At 41.7% G+C, this 16846-nt stretch overlaps 1 protein-coding gene across 1 annotated transcript in view; it reads right to left on the bottom strand.

Moving 5' to 3' along the window:
- Positions 1-16846, bottom strand: part of igdcc4 (immunoglobulin superfamily, DCC subclass, member 4) — a gene marked incomplete at its 3' end in the record, with an annotated part of 159834 nt that overhangs the window by 6342 nt on the left and 136646 nt on the right. The window contains 6 exon segments of the mRNA XM_080432814.1: positions 2576-2710; positions 4160-4259; positions 4261-4331; positions 7318-7445; positions 12532-12718; positions 13891-13989. Coding sequence (XP_080288940.1) covers positions 2576-2710; positions 4160-4259; positions 4261-4331; positions 7318-7445; positions 12532-12718; positions 13891-13989 — 720 coding nt within the window.

Here is a 16846-nt window from a genome sequence, read left to right as displayed (position 1 = left end):
ATTTTTTTTACTTACTTAATTTTGAGGTATTTTTACTTTACCAGAGTATTTCAGATTTTCTGTACTTTTACTTCTACCCCATTACATTTCAGAGACAAATATTGTACTTTTACTCCACTACAATTATTTTGAAAACTTTAGTTACTAGTTACTTTGCAGATATAAATTATGTTATATTATGTTTTATGATACATTATAAAACATACATGAACCACTTTAGCCCTATATTATACCTAGGCTATTTGAAAATAGCAGATCTACAAGCTCACAACGCATCGTATCACGACGCGTTTGTGAGCTTGTAGATCTGCTATTTTCAAACATTTTAGTACTTTAACTTTTGGTACTTTAACTCTCTCAGTGCCACGCCCCGACATAGTCCCCGAGTTTTTCCCGAGTACCCTCAGGTGCCAGCACGAGAAATCCCGAAGTTTTTACTTTTGACTGTGGTCGCGCTATTCTGTATATTTTTCATGATCACTTTCGCTTCCTGACTACATCAGACTCACCGGAGCCGGATGTAAAAAAAAAAATTTCATTTCCGGGTCACGTTGTTTTTCTCCGGTGATTTTCGGCCAGAATAGGGAAAGTCACGGTTTTTCACAACGGTATAAAAAGCGAACGGAGAGGTCCACGTCTACTCTCTTTGGTCTGGGTGACGATCAGTCATCGTAGTCGTGTATCGCATCGTAATTTAGCCTGATCAACGATTGTCAAAAATGTCAACATCCGGTTAGGACCGGATATGACGTGAGCCTGTTTGGGAGGGGGTGAGTGAGCCAGCGAGGTCATCAATGTGTCGATTTGTTGCTCTCTACTGGTAGAACTGTATTATGGGTTTAAAACCCCAATCAGATCATTTATTTGAATGAAAAAATTACAAAATTTTAAAATTTTAAAAACGCAAATTCCTGGCAGTTTGGGGAGTACTTTATGAAAATACTCTTGGCACTGAAAGAGTTAAGTACATTTTGATACCAATTATTTTGGTAGTTTTACTCAAGCACATTTTTAATTACAGACTTTTACTTGTAACAGAGTACTTCAACATTGCAGTATTGATACTTTTACTTAAGTAAAACATTTGAGTACTTTTTTCACCACTGGAGTGAATGGTAGTTGCACCCCTAATTACCTGTCCCCCCCCCAACATTCAACAGGAGGGAGGTACAAAGCTGCAGACTTCATTGATATTCAGTTGTGAGAGAGTATGTTTGGCAGTCTGGCTGTGCGCGCGCACGTGTCTGCGGGTGTGGTGTGTGTGTGTGTGTGTGTGTGTGTGTGTGTGTGTGTGTGTGTGTGTGTGTGTAGTGTGTGTGTGTGTGTGTGTGTGTGTGTGTGTGCGTGTGTGCGTGTGCGTGTGCGTGTGTGTGTGTGTGTGTGTGTGTGCTGTGTGTGTGTGTGAGACTAGAGGAGGAGGAACAGATGGTGAGAGAGCTCTCCCTCGCCCACCGGCCCACCCAGGCTTGCCTCCGGGGCTCGTCTCATTCACACCGCTCACTGGCACCATGCGACCAAAATAAACCAAAAAAGCTGCTTCCCAGGCCAGGCCACGCAGTTCACAGCCAGCATCAGTTCACACCAGTACTGTAGAATAACTAAGTACATTTAGTTGGTGAAACCTCTTATCTCCATATTCTAACTTTTTGTGTTTTTTCATAAATGAATGCCCAGGCCCTACTTGATCACGCTACAGTGTCACACAAAATAATACAAAATTGCAGATCTGTTGACTTATGAGCTTGTCGATCTGCTATTTTTGCTACTCTTTGAATTTGAATCCTGAAAAGTATCATCCCAATCCTGACTGACTTTGTTCATGTCTATATTTTGAACATCTCATAGGCTTATATTAATTTTCTAACTACCGCGGAGCTCCGACTATACATGAAAAGTTTATATGTGTGGGTTTACCGTTGTTGTACTAACTTGCCAGAATGTAAGTTCTAACATAACAAATCCCGACATTTTCAACTACTTAGTGAATTCTTCAGGTTAGTATTTATACAAATAGTCTTGCAAGATGCTGTTTGGATAATTGTCCAAAATAAATAGCCTATAAAAATTATACATGAGAGACACAAACGTATCTGGGTATTGAAAACCTCAAGGGATGCGTCCGTGACGTATATACCATGCGACCACTTAAACTCTAGATTTCAGATGCTAGAACTTTTGACACACTGATGGAGTATAATTATAGTAGGCTATATTGTGGGTTGTATTATTGTGATGGCAGGTATGTGCGTATGTCACATTAAAAAGGACAAATCAAACAAATGGGACACTTTATTAGAACACCAAAAAATCGCTACAGCCTCAGTAGTCAACCAGTGAAATGACTGTATTTTACGTAATCTCTCATAGAGATCGCATTGACAGCTGCAGTACATTGTTCTAACGGACCTCGCGTGGGTGCACTGTCTCAATTGTGGTCGTGAAATTTGTAGTTCCCGTGTGTCTCTATGAGGTTTCCACCCACGACAGACAAGGTTAACCTGTGAGTGAGCGGACAGCATTTGGAATCAGCCAAGGCCGTGCTCCTCCTGCCCTGAACCACAGGTAAGATGCTCACCGTATCTGTCAGGGGCGGTGTGGACATCCTTGACGGGGGAGTAGGGTCCCTGGCCCACCTCCGTGGAGGCGCCCATCTTGAAGAAGTAGCGGCTGCCACTGGACAACCCCTGGACCTCCACACTGGTCACGCTCCCTGAGAGAGAGAGAGAGAGAGAGAGAGAGAGAGAGAGAGAGAGAGAGAGAGAGAGAGAGAGGAGAGAGAGATGAGATTGAGAGAGAGAGAGAGAGAGAGACGAAGAAGAGAACCCACAAAGTGAAGTGAAAGATGACAGACAAGGAGAGACCGTCACATTGGAGCAGTGGCTCTCAATGTGGGGTTTGGGGACCCCCAGGGGTCCTTCCTTGAGGGGGTTCCTGGGGGTCCCTAACAAAATGTGTTAACCCATTCAAACCGGGAACGTATCACGTATCATCATGACGTATCATGTAATTTTTTGATGTCTTTGGCTATTCAAAAATAACAGATATTCAAGCTCATAGCGCGGCACCGAGTGCTATGAGCTTGTAGATCTGCTTTTTTTTTTTAAAGCGATTTGTACTCAAATCTTTGCTTCTGGGGATTCTACAAATGTCTTCTAAATCCTAACAGTTTAAAAAAAAAAGTATGTTGAAAAAAAATGTTCATGTCAAGGACCTCGGCCGTGGACCCCCATCTCAAAAATGTTTTGTTCCAGGGACCCCCAGAAGCAAAGATTTTAGTTAAAAATGTTCACTTAAAAAAATATATACATTCAAAGATTTGCACAAATGTTCATGATTTTTCAAAAATATTTTTGAATAGCCAAAGAAATCTGAAATGACACAGATGCTTTCCCTGTCCTAAAGGGTTAATGTAGCATAACAAAATCACTTTAACCACTTTAACCCTATATACAGCGGCTATTTAAAAATAGCTGATCTTTCAATTGGCTTCCTTGATTTCCCTGAGGAGTTTCAAAACGATTACGGCAGAAGACCTTATCACCGCTGTTCCTGTTTTAGCCCCTTAACAAAAATGTATTGCCTCTTTTATTGTTTTATTGTTTTCGTAATTTTGTATTTTTATTTTACCTAGATGAGTATTTTCGGTAGTCTGTCTGTAGTCATATGTCTGTCTTTTTGTGTGAAATTGTGTAACTTATCTGCCTCTTGGCCAGTTCATTCTGGTAGAAAATAGACTCATGTCTCAATAATTTTACTGGTTGGATAAAGGTTACAGTTACATCGTCTCTGTCGGGTGGAAACCTCATATGTCCATAACAGTTACTTTTCAGGATTCAAATTCAAAAGCATCAAAAGTATTAGATCTACAAGCTCAACTGCTACTTTTGATGCTTTTGTGTGACACTGTAGTATGTAGGGAGTTAATTTACATAAAAAAACACAAAAACTTAAAATATGGAGATAAGAGCATTCTGCACGACAGCAACACACTATTATTACAAAACATACATCAACCACTGCAGCCCTATATACATTTCACCCATTTGAAAATATCCGAGCTCACGCATCGCAACGGATTGTGAGTCTGTCTGTCTGTCTGTCTGTCTGTCTGTGGTCAAAAAGCTACTGTATAACAGTGCAGATCACAACCAGCGCTCACCATCCTGGGTCAGGCTGGTCCACAGATGCTCTGGCTGGCTGATGTTGCCGCTGTACAGGATCCTGTAGCCCACGATGATACCGTTGGGCTCCAGCGGGGGGGCGCCAGCTCACCAGCACAGAGGAGAAGTCCAGTGCACTGAGCTGCACCTCCTCTGGGGCCGTGGAGGGTCCTGTGTGTGTGTGGGAGAGGGAAATGACACCTTTCTGAGGACAGCTGACAGGGCTCATGGACACGCACACACACACACGCTTGTATTACTAAGGTATACTTGTGAAAACATCAACATTTCAGAACGTGAATTTTATCAATGGGAAGGAAAAGACACCGTTCTGAGGCTTTGACGCACGTGCAAACACACGCGCGCACACGCACACACACACACACACACACACACACACGCACACGCGCACACGCGCACACGCGTTGTATTACAGTACTTGTGAGAACATTTAAGGATTTTTGGATTTTTGCCACTTTTTAGCTTATGTGAGCTTGACACAGGCACGCAACTAGGTATATAAACCAGGTGTATAACTCCAACCCTAACCACTAAATCTAACCCCTAAATCAAGGGTCTTCAACAGGGGGTCCGGGACCCCTAGGGGGTCCTCAGAGATACTGCAAGGGGTCCGCCAAATCTACAAGCTCACAACGCGTCACAGACGCGTTGTGAGCTTGTAGATCAGCTATGTTCGGCGAAGAGGTTTAGCCAAATTGAGGGTTTAAGTCGTTAATGTCACACATTTAACATGAATCCAATACGTAGTGGGGGGTCCCTGCTTCATCTCAAGGGGTTCTTGGCCTGAAAAACATTGAAGACCCCTGCTCTAAATGCCTACTCCTCTAACTCCCAACCTGAATCTTTTCCAAATTGTGTAAGCCTGACTCCACAAATACAATATTTCTAAACCATAAAACCGCCATTTCTCTTGATGGTCCCTCACAATGTTCTCTAATTCTACTATAGTTGTGGGGACATTTGGAGCACCTTCTTTCCTGTGGGAAGGAAAAGACAGGGGAGGAGCAGGTGAGGAGGGGAGGGGGGGGGGGGGGGGGCTAAGGGGAGGGAGGCCAGTAATTAGCCCACAAATGAGGTACAACAGCTGGGAACCCATCTGGGGCCTGCAGGTCCCTGCCACCTGGGGACTGGAGATGGGGAGGGCGGATACTAGGGGCGGGGGGGCAGTGGTGGTAAAAGTACTCAAAAAGTAAAAGTACAAAAGTATTGGTATCAAAATGTACTTAAAGTACCAAAAGTAGAGAGTAGCCTACTCATTATGCAGAAGGTCCCATTTCACAAGTTTTCAAATGTATCCTTTGAAAAGAGCAGATCCACAAGCTCACAATGCGTCGTATCACATATGATGCCTGGTAGGGGCTGGGGGTGGAAGAAGTACTCAGATTGTTTTAACTTGGTCGCAAGTTACAATGTGTATATGTTACAAGTAACAATGTGAAAATACTCTAGTAAAATACCTGCATGGATTAAAACAAAAATAAAATCTCACGGCTGAAAAAATGTGTACGGCCAAGTCCTAATTGTTGTGAAACAGTGAGAAAGGAGACTCCCACACTAGCACTGTTTCCTAAACAATTAACACTATTAAGTAAAATGATGATGTTTTAGTAGCAGGAACAATACTAAAACATCAGATTCATACTACTTACTGCCAACCAGGTGAAGAAAACACAGACTGAGGCTTTAACCTTTGCTTTTATGAAATATCCGAGACCATTAGGGTTTTATGGAAAATGCCTCTGAACATAGTGCTAGTTTGACCACTTCAAATACTCGTATATATTTTTTTAATACAGAAATAGCAGATCTACAAGCTCAACAGCTACTTTTGAAGCCTATGTGTGACACTGTAGTATGTAGGGCGTTACTTTACGGGAAAAAAAAACAAAAATTAAAATATTGCCATCAAAATTGTACTCGAGTGAAAGTATGTGCAAAGGAATTGGCATGGAAATATATAAAATATACAAAGTACAAGTGCTCAAATCTCTCTAAATGTGTCACACTTGTTTAAAAAAAGCAGATCTACAAGCTTACAGTACAACGAGTCATGGATCGGCTATTTTCGAATAGCTAGTAAGTAAAAAGTATAAAATAGGGCTTAAGTGGTTAACGTATGTTTTTGTAATAATAATCTAAACATGCAAAGAAACTAGTAACTAAAGCTGTCAAATTGTAGTGGAGCAGACGTATGAATCAGAATCAGATCAGAGTCATCTTTATTGGCACATCAAAGGTTAACAGGTGTGAATAAGTGGGTGATTTTTTTCCTTCTTCCGAGTATCGAAAAATGGACATACTCGAATAAAGTAAAAGTACATCAGAATTGTACTGAAGTACAGTACTTGAGTCAATGTACTTAGTTACTTTCCACCATGGGGCTCAGGTGACGCTGTGGTGGGGGGGGGGGGGTATTGGGGGTGTTGGCTGGTCATTAACAGAGACCCCTCTCTCATGATAGGTACTGTCCTTGCTGCTCCGCTTGGCTGACCTGACTGACAGAGTGTGAGAGAGAGAGGGAGAGTGTGTGTGTGTGTGTGTGTGTGTGTGTGTGTGTGTGTGTGTGTGTGTGTGTGTGTGTGTGTGTGTGTGTGTGTGTGTGTGTGTGTGTGTGTGTGTGTGTGTGTGTGTGTGTGTGTGTGTGTGTGTGGTGTCACAGCCACCATCTCTCCATCTGTCTGCCAAATTACACACTATTATCTCCCCTCCACCTGCCCCTGGTCTACCCCCGCCATGCTCTCTGTAACGGCTTGTGTGTGTGTGTGTGTGTGTGTGTGTGTGTGTGTGTGTGTGTGTGTGTGTGTGTGTGTGTGTGTGTGTGTGTGTGTGTGTGTGTGTGTGTGTGTGTGTGTGTGTGTGTGTGTGTGTGTGCACTTATATTACTATATACTTGTGGGGCATGCACCGAAATAGTCTGTGTACAAGCGCACAGCTTATAGAAGCCTATTTTTGGCAATACTTTTTGACCCTAACCTGTCTGTTTTCACTATTCACTAAGTCCTTTTTTAATTCAATCAAAATCCCCCAAAGAATTTACTTTCTGAAATTCTTTGAAAAATGCTTGATTCTTTTTACTTTTAATTGTATCTTGTATTTTTTTAAATAAGGTGAATAAAGTTATGTATTGTAGACTCACTGTCTGGCTGAGTGGACTCCTCCACGGTGACGCTGAACGGTCCCGACACGTCCAGCCCGTTGGACTGCACCGCCAGCTCGTAGCGGGTGAAGGGCTTCAGCGCCCCCAACAGGATCTCCTGGGCAGAGCTGCAGCACAAAGGAACACATGAACGAGGCAAACAGCATTATATTGAAGGAAAACAAACGATTCTTGATTCAAAAACGTATTTTTTCCGATTCAAAACAATTCTTGATTCAAAACGAATCTCGATTCAAAAACGATTCTCGATTCAAAACATAGGATTTCAGGATCTACAGTATTCCAGTCTGCTGGCATAGGAGCAGAGTACATTTACGTAGCTTTTATAATTGTAAAGGTTTTATCAATGGATAATAATGTAAACGCACAACCGTAAATCGATTCTGAATCGTCAAACAGTAGAATTCGAATCGATTTTTTCCCACACCCCTAGCTACTTTTGCTATTATTGAATTTTAATCGTGAAATCCTGTTTGCAACACAACCACAAAGGTCGACACAACCCAGCACAGCTGTGTGTGGGTGGGCCTCGCCTCTTTAATCATCATTAAACGTGACCCATGTGAGGGTGCATGGTGTCACGAGCAGTTAGTGCACTGAGCGCGCACGCTCCTTGTGAGACACAAGGACAGAACTTCAATTCTAGGCCGCGGTCATGTCTTCCATATGCCTCTTCCCCATCTCTACTGTCTGTCTGCCTGCTTCCTGTCTCACCACACCATTGGTTCTCAAAGTGGGGTCCGGGGACCCCCCCGGGGTCCATGGTGGGGGTTCTAGGGGGTCCCCAGCAAAATTAGTTCATATAGCTTCACAATCTTTTTTTTTTAACCACTTTATCCTTTTATATGTTGGCTATTCAAAAATAGCAGATGTACAAGCTCCCTGCAAGCTTATACATCTGCTATTTTATTTTAATTTTTATTTTTTAATATCGAAGAAATATCGAATAACGAAAAAACATAGTTTTGAATGTATCTAACACAAATCTTCTCTTCTGGGGGTCCCTAGAACAAAACCTTTCCAGATGGCGGTCCCGCGGCCAAATACATATCAATTTGGGGGTCCTTGACATGAAAAAGTTTGAGAACCACTACTATGTCCTCTCAAATGAACAACAACAACAACAAATACCCATGCGTCTGTGTAGGCCCCATAGGTATGACTTTTAAATCTTACTAACCGACCGAAGACTCAAATTTAACATTATTATCTAAACAATTAGCAATTACCCAGCACCTCTTGCATCAGTATAGCTTTTGTTTACTTAACCACTTAAATACCAACGTCCGTATGGTGGGGAAAGCTTTCGCTGAAAATAGCGATGAAGACAATAGTAAAGAGCCATGAGGGACTCCTCTCAACCATAAATGGGGTTTAAGTGGTTTTGACTTGAAGATGTGTTAGGGTTGGGAAAGAGGTTGATTGACTGAAGCTAATAATACTATGACTACTACTCTTGCTTGCAAAAGTTACTACAGCAATAGTCTTTGATAATAAGATGAGATATCTCCACCTGTCTCCTCCTGTCTTTAAAAAAAAAAATACTAATAATCTCTTTTGGGTGGTAACAATTTAAATTGTAACAATTTAAATGGCAACAATTTAAATTATTACAATTTAAATCGATACATTGAATGCACAGGACCACAATGGAAACAAGCCCTCAGAGTTTTTATATTATACTTTAAGCATTATTGTATAACGTCATGTTTGTATAACATTCAACATACAGATTATTGATTTCTTTTGTGTGGATATTGTACTATTAGACCTATGATCCTAGATTACTATTTCTATGCATTTGATGTATTACCTTGTGTTGTACCTTGCTAACTGTAAATCACTCTGGATTAAGAGCGTCTGCTAAATGCCTGCTAAATGCCTGTACCTGCATGGACAAGAAAATGTGATTACCCCTGTGCTCATCTCTCTACACTAGCTCCCTATGCACACCAGATCTGATTTACAAATTCTTCTTTATTACACAACCTTGCACCATTCTACCTATCATCCCTAGTCACTCCTTACACTACAGCTAGACCCCTACGATCAAACAATGCCGGTCTGAAGTTTCCAACAGACAGAGATTTAATTCTTGTTACTTATTATTTAACATTGTTTTGTTTTCATGTACAGCCCTTTGGCACGTGTTTTTGTCATAAAAGTTGACTTGACTTGAATCAGTAGGCAGAGATCTCTGAAAGTCTGGCTAGGCGAGGCTACTACTAACTTCTATAAGATGTCTGCAACACTGTCTTATTGGCAGGACATCAGTCAAAGTAAGACAAGCCAACAGAGAGCAGCTGTACTGTCAAAATAGCTGCACCGCACTCCCTCGAGTCCTTGCCAACGCACGCGCCGAGTTTGAAGTCGGTCGGTCCCATACAGTGTTGATTTTGACAGTAAATCTTGATTTAGTTTTTGTCAAAGTCTTGGCGGGCCTTGATGGGCGTCATAATGCCTGATTTATACTTAGCTGCGTCCCGAAAATAGCCGATTTTCAAGCTCACAACGCGTCGCTCTGCGACGCGTTGTGAGCTTGTAGATCTGCTATTTTCGGAGCGTGACACCAGCACACAACCAAGCATAAAATGACTTGTCTTAGTTCTACTGGATCTCTTCTCCACCAGTCCCTCCCTAACATTGGTGTCTAGTTTTTATTTGTTGACTAAATTGTCAGTATATTTAGTCATAGTTTTAGTCATCATAGCTTAGTTTTTATTTAGTTTTTATGTAGTTTTCGTCAGTGAAAAAAGGTAGTCGACGAACATTTCTCGTCATAGTTTTAGTCGACAAAATGAACACTGGTCCCATATATGCACATGACCATAATATGGGCATAACGGGCGGATCTGTGGCTCTGGATAACCCGATCTCCATAAATGCCTATAAGGGTTTGTTTATGGTTATGTCTGAGCCATAGTGACATGCCTATATATTGACGTATCGGGTTTGTGTATGGTTAAGTCTGAGTCAGAGCGACGTGGCCGTGGTCCTGCCTATATATGGACGTATCGTGTGTGTTTAGGGTTATCTAAGTCAGAGAGACATGGCCGTGGTCCACTGGCCGCCCTCTCAGAAGCCAATTTTAATATAGGATAAAAGAATACTCTGAGCACTTCTTCTACCATGCCTGGCTCTGCACCAGTGTCTTGTTGGCAAGACATCAGTCAAAGTGCTACCAGGATAACAAAACGAGCCAACACAGAGCAGCTGTACTGTCAAAATAGCTGCCTCGTAACACAGAAATACAGTAGTTGAGTAAATCTACTTGGTTACTTTCCACACAGATGTTTTCCTAATCCTAATACACACTTGTTTTGTCCTTTTTTGGGGTTTGTTTTCTACCTTGTATTTTCTTATGTTCTGTGTTTTATCGAATATTGAAATACTTGTACTGTATACTCGTTGTATATTGCCTTTCCATATTGAAGCCTCTCGAAGCAGTCTACCACAGTGCTTTACATTTCATTACCGCCGATGGCTTTCACACACATCAGTGTATTTTATATGAAAAACTGGGCTGGCCTTCTCTCGCCAATTCGTAGAGAGCAACATTGTGTTTTATTTATTTATATATAAGGCCCTGTGTGGCAAGCTCCATTGTATTTATTTATTTTTGAACAGTGAACATGGAAAGACTGCTTTCATCTTTTATGCCCCAGACATATGGAACAAACTCCAGGACTCTCTGAAACTGGATAAATTGGTCTCTATAGAGACATTTAGGGTACTACTTGAGGATGCATTACATATGGGCTATACCTGCTTTGTGTAGCCCTTATGTATCGGCATTATAATGTATTTTTAATATTGTTCATTATATTGCACTTTATTAATATTGTATTGTTTGTTGTATATGTTGTGATCATGTTGTAGCCTACTCAGGGCATCCTTGAAAAAGAGAGCTTGCTCTCAATGGTCTTCCCTGAATAAATAAAGGTCAATAAATATTGATTCCGCTTTCTTAACTGCACTGTGCTGTATTTGAATGTTCATTGTTCATTCATAGATGGATAGCAGCTATTTTCTATGTTTTTAAAATAATAATAATGTAAAAGGGGCAGTATTGGACATACAAGGTTTCCACCCGAGAGCATACACGATATCGTCTCTGTCGAGTGGAAACCTCATGTCCTTTGGCTTTTGTGTGACGCTGTGGTATGATCAAGTAGGGCGTTAATTTACGAAAAAACACAAAAGGTTTTTAAAGGTTTCATGACGTTCAGTTTTACCACACATTAAAAGTCTTTGTCATGGTCCTTCAAACGTGTATAGAAAGTTTTAACAAAAAATTCCACTCCATTGATCCATGGCAGGTGTTTTTCTCTCACATTTCTAAAGCCTTTTCAACTGCAATGAAAAAATAAATCTTTGCCTGCGGGTGTCGCTGTTGAGGGATTTTGCCTGTCAATCATCGCCTCCGCCCCCCCCCCCCCCCCCCCCCCCCAAAGGAAAGGATAGGGGAGGGGAGGGGCGAGGAGGAGAGTGGGCGGGATTAATCGGCTGTGACCTCACTGCCGAAGGGCCAAGCTCAGATTACTTTTCAGCCTAATTATTCAGAAAACCCCAGACCACAGAAAATCCACTGAATGGTCAAAGTTCCGATTTTTTGGGGTGTAATTGAGGTCATAAAACCCCGAAAAAAACATTAGGAAAAAAAAGTGAAAATGAATGTCATAGAACCTTTAAAAACTGGGAGATAAGAGGTTTCTGCCTGACAGCAACCGATATATTGTCCCTCTGAAATAAACATATTACGGTCAAGTAACCTGTGGCTTCGGGACCCCCAGGGGGGTCCCCACATGATTTTGGGGGGCCCCAGATGATAGTGAAGTGACAATTTAAGGAATTTTAAGACCTTTTTAAAACATTAAAACAAAAACAAAAAACAAAAGAAAAGAAATAGACCATTACTGCAACAAAAGTAATCAACAAACTATTCTATAAAACATTGCCCAAATTGTCAAATAATATAAGAAAGAGGCAAACATTTTGAAAATAGCCGATCTACAAGCTCACAACGCCTCGCAGCGCGAGGCGTTGTGAGCTTGTAGATCTGCAGTTTTTTCACAATATTTTTCTGTGGAACAGAGTTAAACAAAATGGGGGGTCCCCAGGTCAAATATGATTATTTTGGGGGTCCGTGGCCTGAAAAGGTTGAGAACCACTGAAGCAGAGAGCGGTGCTGACCTGGTGTGGTAGGTCACCAGCGAGGCGTTGGTGATGCCGGTGGGGCTGCAGCGCACCTTGTAGTCCATGACGCGCACGTTGCTGAAGCGCGGCTTCTCCCAGCGCAGCCAGATGGACGTGGAACTGTTGGCCGTGGCCTTCACCCCGCTGGGGGGCAGGGGAGGGGGGCTCACTGACACCGGCACCGCTTTGATGGGGAGAAAAAAAAGACAACACATGCTTTTACCCCATTTTCTGTTGTTTTTATTTGTTTTGTGGGATGGTTAAATCCACAATGACCGGGGAACGCATCCCTGTCATTTTTAGATTTCTTTGGGCTATTCAAAAATAGCAGATATACAAGCTCGTAGCGCGGCACCGAGTGCCGCGCTACGAGCTTGTAGATCTGCTATTTTTGAAAAATCGTGAATCCTTTTTTTTTTTATTATGATGCAATGCGTTGTGAGCTTGTAGATCTGCTATTTCTTTGCAATTTTTCTGACCATTTTGAATCTCACCCCCTCCTACCCCATATCACTGAAACTAACACTAAAACTAATACAAACTAAACTAAAACTAAGCCTTTCGAAAGAAAAAAAAATATATAATCTAAACTAGCAACCCACTTTAACACATTGCATGCCAGTCGCGTAGATCTACGCGAACCTATTTAAAGCCGCAGCGTGCCAGTCGCGTAGATCTACGCGAACCGCCGATTCCCATGTTAAGTGCCCCAGGTGCACTTTCCGAATTTTTTTGATCCATTTCCGTTTCCGGTGTCCGGTCGGAAACGGAATTATTCGGGTTCCGTTTTTTTCGATCGTATCCGCTTCCTGTCTGGGATCCTGTTTAAAACTCGATTTTCTCTGGTTGTTGTTTTTCTCCTCGCTGATCACTGTTTACCGTTCATCGGCTGTAGCTTCAAGATGGCGGCACGGATTTGGAAACTGTTTTCGCTGTCCGTTTCTCACGGATCCGCTGTGTGTTTAGAACCAAATGAACGCGCACTTTTAACTTATTTAGCGAGGTCTGTGGCGACATGAAAAAAACTAAAAAACAACAATAAAACGCTGGCACTGGTGAGTACATTATGAGATTAAACTCTGGCATGGAATGTGTTAAAAGCTAAATCAAAACTAAACTGAAAAAACTAAAAGTCAAAATGCAATAAAAATTAAAACAAATGCAAAAATGCCAAAGCTATAATAACCTTGCTTTGTTTAGGATGTGTACTATCACTTCTTGTCTGTGTCAAATATTTAAAAAAAACCTTGTCGCTGCCTGGCTTCCTGTTGATGCAGATGCTGAACTGTGTTTGCCCAGAAACATGCACGCACGAATGCACACTCACAAACACGCACGCGTGTAGAGACAACTTACGTCTGCCATTTTTTTCGGTCCTGCCTTTCCACACGGCGGCGGCCCCTTCTGTTAGCTTGTTGAACGCCCACAGTCTCACCTCATACTGCCGGTCAGCGGCTGCACACACACACACACACACACACACACACACACACACACACACACACACACACACACACACACACACACACACACACACACACACACACACACACACACACACACACACACACACACACACACACACACACACACACAATACAGTAAACCCAACGAACTCATGTGTAATATTATTATACAAACATACTGTGCAAAGTTAATATCAGTATGAATGGATGTCTATCCCAACATGTCCAGTGGTAGAAATTAACAAAGTACATTCACTCAAGTTCTCAAATAGAATTTTCAGTACTTACACTCTATTACATCTCAGAGGAAAATATTATTTTTACTCAGCTACAATTATTTGAAAAAAAAAGTTAATTTGCAGATTTTGATTAGCCTATTAATACTAAGCATACATTTAAGGACCATTTCACCCATTTTTCAACTGCATCTTTGTATACAGTACTGTAAGTGGTCCTCACTAATGCTCATGGCACAATTTCCACCTACTCACTCTGTGTCTGATTGGTGGTCTGTGGACAGTTCAGAAATCATGGGGGATTCCAAGCTAATATAAACTACAGCCTTAATTCTCTTCCTGGAAAGTTAGCATGCTGAAATAGAAGCCATTGTCCTGGCATTAATAAAACAAAAAAAATAAGTTTAAAATCTTGTTTGAAATGATCAAACCCGCCCTACCAATGATGTCACTGGTAGGCAGGTTTCTTGAACGGTCCACACAGCCCTCCTCTGAGACACAGAGTGAGTAGACAGAAATGGTGCCATATTATAATGAGTATTGTTGTGGACAAATTATACAAAGATATGGTTGAAAATGGGAGAAGTGTACTTCTTCCAACACTTGTCCTGTCATCTCTGTTGGGAGGAAACCTCATTATGTCCAAAACAGTTCAGGATTTGAATTGAAAAGCATCAAAAGTAGCAGATCGACAAGCGCCGCGTTTCGAGCTTGCCGATCTGCTATTTATTTTTTTTTATTTTTTTTTCTGCCTTTATCGATAGGATAGTGGGCTGACAGGAAACGGGGAGAGATATGGGGGGGGGGGGGGGGGGCACACACAGCAAAGGTCATTGGGACCCGGGAGTCGAACTCGCGACACGCTGCCAAGCTGGATTACTAGCATAATGTGGTATGCGCCTGGACCACTAGGCCAGCGGGCGCCCCCTACCTGCTACTCTTGATGCTTTTGTGTGACGCTGTAGTATGATCAAGTAGGGCGTTAATTTACTTTCATTTAATTTGATTTTGAATACAGAGATAAGAGGCTTCTGCCCGACAGCAACGATGTCTATGTTCGTGCTGACCTCTGGTCACGTGGTTTCCCTTTTTTATGTTGAAAAACGTGTGCCTGCATGTGTGCAAAGCAGGTTTCAAATGGTGTGCCTCATTCTCTCCCCCAAGGCTATACTGAGAATGCACTGGGTAAACACTGTCTTTAGAATGCATTATATTGTCGCTTTCGGGCTGAAACCGCGTATCTCCATATTTTAACTTTTTTTTTTATGTTTTGTTGTTGTTGCTGGTGACACTGAAAGTAGCTAAAATAGCTGATCTACAGTACATGCTCACAATGCATCACATCGCGACGCACTGTGAGATTGTAGATCAGCTATTTTTGCTATTTAACCCATTAAGACCGGGAACGCATCTGTGTCATTTTTTTTATTTGAGCTAAACAGCATTCTTTTACACTTTGGCTATTCAAAAATAGCAGATATACAAGCTCATAGCGCGGCACCGAGTGCCGCGCTACGAGCTTGTAGATCTGCTATTTTTGAATAATTGGGAAAATCTTTGGATATATGTATTCTAACATTTTTAACTCCAATCTTTGCTTCTGGGGGGTCCCTGGAACACAATATTTTGAGATGGGGGGTCGGCGGCCAAATACGTATAATTTTGGGGGTCCTTGACAATTATGAAAAAGTTTGAGAACCACTGACATATAGCAACATACGTTTTTTAGAAACTGTTGGGATTTAGAAGACATTTTGTAGAATCGGAACCTCAGGCCTTAATGGGTTAATTGTTTTTTTTTAAATAAGTGAAAATGGTTAAGTGTATGTGGGTTTTATAAATATTGAACACATTAAAAAATATAACTTATGACTAAATAATAACTACATTGGATCCATTGGAACACCGGTTCTTTCTTTTCCATTTCCTGAACAAGTAACACTTTAGGACATACAAGGTTTTCAGCCCCGACATCAACACTATTACAGGCTATGGATGTGCACAACCCATATTCTTTCATGGTCAAATAACAATCACTGGGTGATACGAATAAATAATCGATTATTCCACGCCACGGGTGCCGGCATTCTCAAACGCAGACATGTATGAGATCTTCGCCAAGCAATCGCAAAATGCAGAGGAGAAAAAAAAAAGAAGCTTTTAACAGTGGAAAGTGTCAATTAGGTCTGGTATTAATCCTAATAAATTCCTTCTTGTAAATACTTCATTTAGCCTTACATAACAACAATAACGCGGAACAGAAAATGAGGCATACCGGCAATACCGAGGCATGATCTATCTGTCAAAAGAAGTCAATTAGGAGCCGTCTCACACAGAAAGCACTTATTGAGCTGCCAGCGCCTGTTTGCCATCTAGCTGGAGTGCTCTTCTTCCCAGCGAACAATCGCTCATTCTGACCCGTCGCTATTACAGACACAATGTAGTGAACACAGTGTAAAAATGGAAAGCTTCTGTGGTCACTTATAGTTCTTGGGCAATCGCCTGTATTTATTTCTACAACCCCTCTTTTTATTCGAGGGGACAAGTTTGTCACTTGACAGTAAATACGGAGAGACAGATCATAGAGTAGGGCATTGTTCTTAAAGTGGG

Source organism: Gymnoscopelus braueri (assembly GCF_963280865.1).
Source record: "Gymnoscopelus braueri genome assembly, chromosome: 1".
Lineage (NCBI taxonomy): Eukaryota > Metazoa > Chordata > Actinopteri > Myctophiformes > Myctophidae > Gymnoscopelus > Gymnoscopelus braueri.
The sequence above is the reverse complement of the archived record's forward strand: the minus strand, read 5'-3'. Positions and strand labels throughout refer to the sequence as shown.